At 36.1% G+C, this 12128-nt stretch overlaps 1 protein-coding gene across 3 annotated transcripts in view; it reads left to right on the top strand.

The window, feature by feature from the left end:
- The window catches only part of LOC105215239 (tyrosine-protein kinase receptor torso), a 128687-nt gene that overhangs the window by 66149 nt on the left and 50410 nt on the right, over positions 1-12128 (top strand). For all 3 annotated transcript variants that reach the window (XR_008472048.1, XM_011189046.3, XM_054235040.1), the window contains exons 2-5: positions 2000-2345; positions 5657-6073; positions 8694-8931; positions 9057-9130. Coding sequence is in view for 2 of the 3 variants with exons in the window: in XM_011189046.3 (XP_011187348.2) it covers positions 2151-2345; positions 5657-6073; positions 8694-8931; positions 9057-9130 (924 nt within the window). In the remaining variant the exon portion in view is untranslated. The remainder of the gene's footprint in view (positions 1-1999; positions 2346-5656; positions 6074-8693; positions 8932-9056; positions 9131-12128) is intronic.

Genomic DNA, 12128 nt, shown 5'->3' with positions numbered 1-12128 from the left:
GAGATAGGGGAAGTTATGATCCAATTTTACTCATTTTTGGCACGGAATCATATTATTAGAAGAAAAATCTTTCCTCTGAATTTTTTCAAAATATCTGAGAGACCTACCTATATTTTCGGTAAAAAATTTGTTAGAAGCACCGAGGTCCTAATGTTCGATCTATAGGGTCTTGAAAACTTATGGTCCGATTTCGACGACTTTTAGAAGGGCGATGCCACTCGTTAAATGCAGTATTTTTGCAAAGTTCTGCACCGATATCTTCACTAGTACTTACTTTATATATTGTAAAGTAAACGATTCAGATCGACTTCAGAGTTCTGGTATATGGGAAGTAGGCGTGGTTGTGATCCGGTTTTCACAACATATCATTGGGAAGCTAAGAAGTTTCGGATATATGGTTTTTGGCCAATAAGTGGGAGGAACTACGCCCATTTAAAATTTTGTCATCGATTTTGACTGCATTTTGAGGGCAGCCCTTCTGTACCATCTTTATAATGAAACTTAAGGTTTCTGGTGGTTCTCCTGTTTTTGTAGTTTTCAACATAACCTTTGTATGGGAGCTGAGTATGGGATGTTCTAATCCGATTTCCTCCATTTTTGGACTGTATAAGGTAGTATCTAAAAGAAACGACTCTAGAAAGTTTCCTTGATATAGCTTTAACAGTTTACGTGATATGTACAAAAAACTTAGTAGGGGGCGGGACCACGTCCACTTCCTCAAAAAAAATCATAGTGCGATCCTTTATACCAACTTTTACTTCAGTAGCTTAATTTATAGCTTACTTATTGCTCTTTATATGTTTTCGGTTTTCGCCATTTTGTGGGCGTGGCAATGTGCCGATTTCGCCCATTTTATGGTGCCAAGTAACACGTGTACCAAGTTTCATTAAGATATCTCAAGTTTTAATCAAGTTACAGCTTGCACAGACGGACAAACACCCGGATTTAAAATCTATTCGTCACCCTGATCGCTTTGGTATATATGACACTATATCCAACATTATTAGTTTTAGGTATTACAAACAACTGTTATATACTCTCTTAGCAACTTTGTTGCGAGAGTATAACAAAGTTGTACAAGTCTCCGAAAACTGCTTGTTCTAATCCATTATTTATGAAACCTACTCTTTCCCAAAAAAGAGTCTATTCTACATAAAATTGAGATTCGATTACGTTCGAATCAAGACCAAAATTGGTCAAGTCGTGTCAATTTTGATACGTCGGTTTTTCGATTAAATTGAAATCTTATTGTAGCGATAATGCCCAATGGACCAAGAGAAAACAAATGGACCAAATTTGCCCCAATTGGGCCAAAAACGGCAACTATGGCTTCGTATATATCGGTTAATATGTGAGAAATCTTAGCAAAATTATCTGCACATATGTATGGTATAATCTGGGATATACGGTTCAAATGGAGTGAAACCTGTTGACGAATTACTACAGTCCTCATACACCATAAAGAATAGACCAATATTGTGTCGAAATCACCGCGTTCTATCCCCCATACTCCTAATATAATGATTTTGGTCAAATAGGTAGTTTTTCTTCTCAATCCATTATATAATACTTCATTCCTTTGTGCCTTCCTAATTGATAGCTTTTAAAATATTCGATTACGTCCGAAATTAGGCCTTAGATATATATAGTTGAATCCACATTTCATTTAGCCATTTGTAAACGATTTTATAAACGAAATGACTACGTTTTGACAATATTCTTCTAATACCTAGACTGTTTCATCAACATCACCACCTTCTATTAATAATTATTTAGATTACCAGATATTTCGTATTTTTCAGGAAAATTTGAATATGTTTAAAGTAAAGATAAATATTGTACACCCAAGAATTTTTCTCTCATTATCGATTCTCTCGCTCTTAAGGGATTGCTGTGTCACTTACTGACCCAATTGTCTCTAATTGTTTATAAGTATTTTATGTTAAATTAAAACGTTTTCTTTGCTAATTTTAGTATCTTTCCTTTATTTTTACTGCAGAGTCCACTAATTAAAACTGTCTAACCCGCTCATCACAACTACAAAATGCAATAAATTAACTACCTTCCCACCAAAAGACTAAATGAAATTTATTCCGTTCGCAGTGGAAAAATACGTTTCCGCTATACATTTTTAGTGAGTGTAGTGGAAAATGTTGATATTTGTGTTGCGCTATTTCTTTGTTTATTGGATACTGCTGGGTGGCAGCGCCAGCGAAGAATCGCTTTTACGTGAGTTAAATTTGGAATTGAAAGACTTCCCTACAACTTCGTGTAGATTGCATTGCATGCATCGATTACGAAAGGACAAATACGAAGGCGAGTCGACGGAGCGACAAAGCAATTGGGTAAGTTAGCACAAAGCCATACCTACATATGTATGTTTATATATAGCACACAATGCAGGCTAGTTAACTTTGAAGTTGATAACTGTAAATGTGCCCACAAAGTTAACGTCGTGTGAAGAGTAAAGCATTACACTTGTATTTTAACTGTGATATTAATATTGCATAAAAGAAAACATTCCCAGGAACGATTAATATTGCATAAGGTTTCTGAAAGTAGGTTTTCTGAAAGTAGTAGATATATTTATTGTTATAACACCTTGGCATGGATATTTAGACAGTTATGTGACAAAATATGTAACTGAACGAGAAATCATCTAACTAATCACATGTTCACCTTTGGCTTGAACATTTTCCCATTTAGTTTCTTGATTATTGAAACAGTCGAAATTGAATTCATAGACAATTTTGTAAGGAATTATAAAATTAAACACATGTAGACAAAGAGATGGTTCTGAAATTCTTAATGAATAAAAGTGTCGACAGCCATCTGTATGGGCTGATCACGAAGAGCTATAATCCAAAGGAAAGACCCCAAAGCCAGCGCCCAAAGTTATGAAATTTCAATAATCTTGAAAAACAGCTCCGGTACAATGCACCATGTCACAACTCAATGAAAACGATGTTAAAATTGCATGAATTGATCGCATGAAATTGGGCTTTGAATTGTTTTTTCTTTCTCTCAGAATTTAAGACGATAGTCCTTGTAAAAAAAGTTACGGACAATGAAGATGTTATCGCAGAATCTTTGACTTATGTATGAGGAAACAAAATACAAATCGTGTTTAAAAATGGAAATGAAAAGCTGGATAGCAAATAAAATAGAATTATTCCCAGAAAATATGTTTAAACCAAAATGTTAACAAAAAAAACCACTTTTGATCAGAATATGACACGCTTTTGCAATTCTTAATGTTCAGTTTTATGATTTAGTAAAAACTAATAATACTTCTCCTCAGATACAAAAGACTTGGCACTTCAAAATTATTTCTCACATATTTTTACACACTCGCAACATGTTACACAGAGTATAATATGTTTGTATATCTAACCGTTTTTGTAAGTCATAAAAATAAACAAATTAGATATAGGGTTATAGTATACATATATTAAAATGATCAGGATGATGAGTAGAGCTGAAATCAAGATGTCTGTCCGAGCAAGCGATAATTTGAGTAAAAATGAAAACTTTAAACTCACTAACGAAAAACGACAAAAAAAAATTCAAAATTTTACAAAAGAAATGGCAGAAAAGATCTCCACTCAGATTTTTAAAGCTCAGTTATCCATGCTTGACTTGACCTAGAGAGACTTGAGAACTGTCACATAAAATATCAGTTTAATGGGCCTAGCATGTATTTGATTACCGAACGCATGACTTGACTTGAAAGTCTGTTGAATTTAGAACTCTAAGTTATGTTGACATTTCAACTTCTCTTTTCATTCTCATTATGACACTATTCCAGTGTTGCTTGAATGTTTTCGTTTAAAATTAAATATGTTAAAATTCTAATCTTTAATATTTATAAATCTTCAAATAAAGAAAAAACAAGATAATTCAGAGGAAAATACCTTTTTCACAACTATTATTTTTTAATGTGTTTAATAAAAAAATCTTTTATTTTATTTATAACGCAAATACTTGTTTAACTTTAAGTGCAATGAACAAATCAAATCAAATAGGTACGATATGACGGTAATTTTTGCAACAGAAACATAACTATTGCGAATCTTTCCAAGAATTTGTGGTGATCTGCTCAAAAAAAAAAAAATTTTGCGAATTTATGTAATGAAAAATTGATTGTAAATGTTCAAATACAATTTGAATAAATTATTTATTCACCTATCATTTATACGCTTGGGTGGCTCCAATTTATTACATCTTCTAACAATTATAAATATCGAAAAACTGAACTACGCGTGCACGTTTCTTTTGTGCTATTCTGCTCAAAGCTACATATATTCATATATTTATTAAAGAGTTTTCTTTCAAACAGAAAATCTTCACGTGTTCACACATTTCCTAATAGTGAAGATTTTTTTGGATACTAGTTTTAAAATCTTCAATCTTGGTGATCTTTTAATTTAAAAAACTTAATTTTAAAGCTAAATCTGAACATCTGGCAACTCTACCCAGAAACTATAATAATAACAGCTGAAGTTGAAGTTGTGTGAAGTATAACTGCATCTAAGTTTTCCAAGCCAAATTATTCGAAGCTGAGTTAAGTCAAGCATCGGTAACTGGAGCTTTATTAAAAAACAAATAAGGAAAGACTAAGGTCGGTTGTGACCGAACATTTTATACTCTCGCAATTTATTTATTTAATTTTATTAATATAACAAACAATTTGACTCACATATTCGGCATATATATGGTATAAAGTCAATTGAAAGTTGGAAACCCTAATATTATGTATTTGATTTCATCCGGATATGCCCCTTCCTTTGAAATTTTACAATTATAACTTTATTTATGACTTAGTTATGGCACTTTATATGTTTACGGTTTCCGCCACTTTGTTCGCGTGGCAATGCTAAGGAATATGCTTTCCAAGCTTCATTAAGATATCTCAATCTTTACTTAGGACGGACGGATAGACCTCCGGATTTCAACTCCACTCGACATGATTATCATTTATATATATATATATATAACCCCATACCTAACTTTTTTATTTCTGTGTGACACAAACAACCGTTATTTGAACAAAACTATAATACTCTGTGCAACATGTTGCGAGAGTATAAAAATGGAAATGGCGTGTCTCACTTTAAGGCCAAAAATCGTATTTCACTGATAGCTCAAAAATGCTCGACAAATCTCAACGAAATTTGGTACATAATATTTTCTCGCCATACTCTACAATATATAAATAAAAAACCAATGAAGATATCGGAATAAAACTTAATACAAATGCTTTATTCGAGGTGTGCCATGACTCTTAAAAATTTTCGAAACCGGGCAATAACCAATATGAAGACTTCGGTGCCAATAGATACTTTTTTATTATACCATTATACCATCGAATGTCTTAGATATTTTAAAGAAATTCAGAGGGGATTATTTTTCGGCTCATTACTTCCTCTAGATCCCATATATCTAATATTCGTTTTTCGCAGCCAACTTTACTTCTTAACGCGCTGTCAAAATTGAAATTTTCAAACGTTCAGCGTCGCCGTCGCGTTATTTAGGTATGCGCCATACAAACTGTATGGAAATGAGAATTTTTTGACAGTAATTTGCCGCTGCCGCTTTTATTTATGGAAGGCAATTACTTATTATTCAACTTTTTGATAATTCTCTCCATTTTCAGGCGGACCAAACATGCATTGAACACTGTACGAGAGAAAATGCCACAACTTTCATACAATCGGATAAATATCATTTTACACACATTCGCTATCAGATGATATTAGTCTGTCGCGATGACAATAGTTTGACATTTCGCATTGTACACGTCCACAATGAAGACATCAAAGCTGAAGAAGGGGGAAGTGGTGTAACACAAAATAATGCAACGGAAAACAAATACGGCAGCATTATATTAGATGGTGAAGATGAAGATCGCAACATATTTACTGCGCCGGTGAGCATGCGAAATGCCACAGCGCCATCGCAAACGCAGACAACAATGACAAATCTCAACATTGACACCGGCCAACTGAGCGAGCTCGCCGAAGCGATTTATATGATTAAAGTACAAAGTAGCACAAATACGACTATTTATATGGTAAGTGTGGGTGAGAAGATGCGAAAAGTGGATAAGAAGATTTGGTCAGTTGATGCCAACACTTTATTAGGATTTAGTGGCCACGGAATTAATGTATGGGTGAGTGTGGATAGTAGTGGGGAGTAGAATGAAATAAGTTTCTATGTACAAGTGTTGGTCGTGTTAGTAAAGTGGCGTGTAGTAGAAAGATACGTGCTAAAATATTAAATTAAAAAGCTAATTCTGTCGACCTTTCTTAATATATTTGATTTCTTATTCTGTTGAGATAAGAATTTAATTATATTAGTTCTTAACAAATCACAATTTGGTTTTTTGAAATCAACTCGGTATGCCTGTGGGTAATTATTTGGTAGGTGTACCAAGATGATCAGCCGAGTTTTTCGCTCGCAATTAATATTTAACACTATATTTGCGGATTGACGGGTTTGCGATTTCATGCTTAAAAACTCTTAATAGAGAAAACAATTTTGTTTTAATTTTAAATGTTGGTTTTTAATAATATAATACAGCGTATATAAATTTTTGATATTTCTGGATGCAGTATACATGCATACCTATTTCAGCGAAAACCAGTCAATTTACCAATATGAAAAAAGCAAATTACTTAAAACTGAATAAGAAATAACAACAAGTAAATTACGTAAATCTTACTGTACATTCGTTTGTATTTACTATCTAAAATTACAGTAAATATGTTTATATGAGAAATCATCACATTTCTTTGGTAAATTGTGAAGAGGCAATACTTTTTACTTTGGGAGTAAAATATGCCTTATTAAGTGTTCCTTGTAATATCAGCAAAAATCTGGATTGGATTCTGATATGAATAAATTATGCGAAAGCGACTATTATAACCTAAATTGATGATTCTGAAGATAGTAGGAGTGAATATTACTGTGGTAATCCTATAAGTTGGTATTCAAAGATGAATACCAAGATCAACAGCTTATATAAAACGAAAAGTTATGCATGGGAATATAAAGAGAGCTTTTGAACTGATAACTGATTTTTCATGTAAAAATATTTACTGAAATCGAGGCGCGAAAAAATATATTTTGAGTAGTTACAATGCCCCAATTACAATATTTTCTATAGAGTTTGCATGTTAGAGGTCCCTGAGGTATTTTCACAAACAATATCGAGAAAAACAATTTTAGAAAATCATTGCTTTATTCGAAGTCAGGGAATAAAATCTGACAAATTTTCCTCAATTTTTGCAATATAGAACATATTTATCAACAAGTAAGGAAAGACTTAGGTCGGGTGCAACCAGACGTTTTATATTCTCACAATTTATTGCTATATTTTAACCGATTTATAAGCTATTAAGCCCATCGTATTTTTGAAAGCTCTATAATGAGGTAAATGGGAGCTAGTGGAAGTTATGACCCGATTTCAACCATTTTTACAGAGACACACTATTAGAAGAAAAAAATTTCCTCTGAATTACATTAAATTATCTGAGAGATTTACCGATATTTTTGGTGAAAAATTACTTTAAGGCACTGAGTTCTTCATATTCAATATCCGGGGCATTGGAAAGTTACTGTCCGATTTCGACAATTTTTTCACAAGTGATGCCACAGATCATATACAGTATTTGTGTAAAGCTTTATTCCGCTATCTTCAATGTTTCTTTATGTACATAATTAGTTATATTGGAAGTAGCCGTTGTTGTGAACAGATTTCATCCATTTTCCGCACGTGTCATCAGGGTGTCAAGAAAGTATTATATACCGACCACGCCCCTTTACCATTTTTTTTTTTTTAATTTTAGTTCAGCTTCCTTCTGCCATTTATTTTGTAAAATTAAGTATTTCTGATATTTTCCGTTAGTGAGTTAACGCACATTTAGTAAATTTCAACCTAACCTTTGTATGGGACGTGTGTGTGTTTATCATCCGATTTCAACTATTTTCATGGTGTGTGGTGGGGTAGGTAAGGGAACTGCGACTGAATTTTAATTTTATAACTTTATTTATGGCTTAGTTATGACACTTTATGTATTTTCGGTTTTCGTTACATTGTGGCCGTGGACCGATTTTGCCCATCTTCGAAAGCAACCCTCTAACAGTCCCAAGGAACATGTGTACCAAGTTTCGTCATGTAAACAAATAAAATTAACGATATTTATATTGAATTTAATAAATATATACATATTTGGATTTTACATATATGAAATGTATAGAAGATGAATAAAGATTTACAGTTTTCTATAAAAAGTAAAAAAAAGATATCCAATCAATACCCGTTAATCTAGAGTTAAATTGGTTCAGTCTTCATTATGGTGGCCCTGTATTTACCTCAAGCGTGACGAAATTTTCCAGTTTTTTTTTCGTTGCAGTCGAACGAATTTACTAAAACTGCTTAAAATTTTGTTTGTAATGTATTTTAAATGTGTTCGCCGAAAATCACTACTCTTACGAGCTTTCAAACTTATTTTAATATAAAGCAGATCTATTAAGATTCCCTCGCAAACCCGGCCTGCGTAACCAAAACGGAACAAAATTTGTATCCAAAATTATTTGAGCAATATTTTCTGGTTATAACATTTCCTTCATTTCAAATTTCTTTAAAATTTTACAAATATTATTATTAATATCATCCTTTCATCGCATAGTTCAATGAGAACTTCTTCACAATAGATGATCTCGCAAATGCCACCACCTATACAATTTCCGCATTAGCGATGAATGCCAAACATCAGTACGCCATTGTCGCTAGAGCTCAGAAATTCTCAACTTTACAACATAACTATACGCCGGGCTTTGTCGAAGCAATGTATTTGAAACGCTTCCTTCCCGACAATTCAAATGAAATGCATCTGATGGCGGACATTACTTGGCAACCATCCGAAGGTAAGAGCACATTAATAGACAATTTCTTCAAAATATTATGAAATCAAATTATCATATAAATTAATTATTACATAGCCGAATCTACTATATAATTGATTCAGTCTTTCTTTATTTCTCGCCCCCAGACAGAACATGCTACTACGTTATTCTCTATTATGGTGACTCAGGAGCTGATGTGACATCTGTGGAAATACGTAAAGTAAGTGTTGTTACGTTATGAATAATCAGTCTACTAACGAGTTTATAATTTACTCGAAGATATGAAGATGAAAGTATTTTGAGATATATCACATGAAACATTAACTGTTTTAAAAAGATTGTAAGCTATCTACTATCGATCTACTTCTAATTTTGCATTCACCACTGAATACGTTGGTACACCACACACTCAAAAGATAATCTTGATTATAAAAGAACTTGTCTGTCCTGCCATCAAAACCGGCAATTACATTCTCAGCCGGGATCATTGAAGGCAACGTGTTTGATTGACATGTGTTTTATCAAAGTGCTCTATGAGTCTTCTTCTTCTTCTTGACTGGCATAGACTCCGCTTACGCGGTTATAGCCGAGTCCAAAACAGCGCGCCACGTATCCCTCCTTCTGGCAGTTTGGCGCCAATTGGTTATACCAAGCGAAGCCAGGTCCCTCTCCACCTGGTCCTTCCATCGGAGTGGAGGTCTCCCTCTTCCTCGGCTTCCACCAGCGCGTAGTGCATCGAATACTTTCAGAACTGGAGCACTTTCGTCCATTCGAACAACATATCCTAGCCAGCGTAGCCGCTGTCTTTTTATTCGCTGGACTATGTCTATGTCGTCGAGTAACACATACAGCTCATCGTTCCATCGTCTGCGGTATTCGCCGTTGCCAATGTTTAAGGGACCATAACTCTTCCGCAAAACCTTCCTCTCGAAAACTCCTAGTGCCGTCTCATCGGATGTTGACATCGTCCACGCTTCTGCACCGTAAAGTAGGACGGGAATGATGAGAGACTTGTAGAGTTTGGTTTTTGTTCGTCGAGAGAGGACTTTACTTTTCAATTGCCTAGTTAGTCCATAGTAGCACCTGTTGGCAAGAGTGATTCTGCGTTGGATTTCCAGGCTGACATTGTTATTGTTGTTAATGCTGGTTACAAGGTAGACGAAATTATCTACAACTTCAAAGTTATGACTGTCAACATTGACGTGGGAGCCAAGACGCGAATGGGCTGACTGTTTGTTTGATGACAGGAGATATATCGTCTTGTCCTCGTTCACCACCAGACCCATATGCTTCGCTTCCTTATCCAGTCTGGAAAAAAACAGATCTAACGGCGCGGGTGTCGTTTCCAATGATATCGATAGCATCGGCATACGCCAGCAGCTGTACACTCTTATAGAAGATTGTACCTTCTCTATTTAATTCTGCAGCTCGTATTATTTTCTCCAGCATCAGGTTAAAGAAATCACACAGTGAAAATCACACAGAAATCACAGTGAGTCACCTTGTCTGAAACCTCGTCTGATATCGAACGGCTCCGATCCTGACGGAGCTTTTGGTGTTGCTCAACGTCAGCTTACACAGCCGCATTAGTTTTGCGGGGATACCAAATTCAGACATCGTGGCATAAAGGCTGCTCCTTTTCGTGCTGTCGAAAGCAGCTTTAAAGTCGACAAAGAGATGGTGTGTGTCGATCCTATTTTTTAACGGGTCTTCTCCAAAATTTAGCGCATGGTGAATATCTGGTCTGCCACACTGATAAGGTCCAATCAGTTTGTTGACGGTGGGCTTTAGACTTTTACACAGTACGCTCGACAGAACCTTATACGCGATGTTGAGGAGGCTTATCCCACGGTAATTGGCGCAAATTATGGGGTCTCCCTTTTTGTGTATTGGGCAGAGTACACTGAGATTTCAATCGTCAGGCATGCTTTCTTCCGACCACATTCTGCAAAGAAGCTGATACATGCACCTTACCAGTTCTTCGCCGCCGTATTTGAATAGCTCAGCCGGTAATCTATCCGCCCCTGCCGCTTTGTTGTTCTTCAGGCGGGTAATTGCTATTCGAATTTCTTCACGGTCGGGCAATTAAACATCTGCTCCATCGTCGTTGATTGGGGAATCGGGTTCGCCATCTCCTGGTGTTGTACTTTTACTGCCATTCAGCAGGCTAGAGAAGTGTTCCCTCCAAAAACTTAGTATACTCTGGTCATCAATAACTCGATCACCTCTGGGGGTCCTACAGGAGTGTGCTCCGGTCTTGAAACCTTCAGTTAGTCGCGGGATCTTTTCGTAAAATTTTCAAGCATTACCCCTGGCCAGCTTGTCAAGCTCTTCTTACTCACGCATTTCGGCCTCTTTCTTTTTTTGTCTGCAAATGCGTCTCGCTTCCCTCTTCAGCTCTCGGTATCTTGCCCATCCCGTTCGTGTTGCGGTCGATCGCAACATTGCGAGGTAGGCAGTCTGTTTTCTCTCCACTGCGAGACGACAAACCTCATCATACCATCTGTTTTTTTTACTTTTCCGAAAGCCAATGGTTTCGGTTGCAGCTGTACGTAAGGAGTTTGATATGCCATCCCACAGTTCCCTTACACCGAGATGTTGATGAGTGCTCTCAGAGAGCAGGAGTGCAAGTCGAGTAGAAAACCGTTCGGCTGTCGGTTGTGATTGCAGATTCTCGATGTCGAACCTTTCTTGTGTTTGTTGACGTGTGCGCTTTTCTATGGCCGCTGCAGTAGATGTCACAAGGACCCACTTTCTTCCGTCCTTGTCCCGTCCATTGCATTTCTTGGATTGCGGTGATGTCAGCCTTTACTCCTATGAGGTCCTATGGTCCTTAATTCGTAGTCCTTTAAACGTTTGCAGTGGTCGTCATCAAAATTGGGGTCTCTCATCCGAGGCTGTTTCATCTTTTTCATTGGGGGCTGTTTTTATGTGGTGGGTCCCAAACCCTACGCACAACCGCATAAGTGGGCTTCGCCTTCTCACTTTAGCTCGCCTTCAAACGGATGTCTGTTGGCTACCCAGAGGATAATTGGTCTAAAACCTGAAGTCGTGAGCTGCTTGAGCCACATGTAAAACAATCGTTCCTGGCCACTCCCAGGTGAATGACAGTCAGAAACTTTCCTCACTTACGTGAACTTCTACATATGACTCCATCATGAGGCACTACTGTAAATTATCATTTCAAAGCGTACAACTCACTCACTCAATAGGAATCC

This window comes from Zeugodacus cucurbitae, chromosome 6, assembly GCF_028554725.1.
Source record: "Zeugodacus cucurbitae isolate PBARC_wt_2022May chromosome 6, idZeuCucr1.2, whole genome shotgun sequence".
In the NCBI taxonomy this organism is placed as follows: domain Eukaryota; kingdom Metazoa; phylum Arthropoda; class Insecta; order Diptera; family Tephritidae; genus Zeugodacus; species Zeugodacus cucurbitae.
The sequence above is the reverse complement of the archived record's forward strand: the minus strand, read 5'-3'. Positions and strand labels throughout refer to the sequence as shown.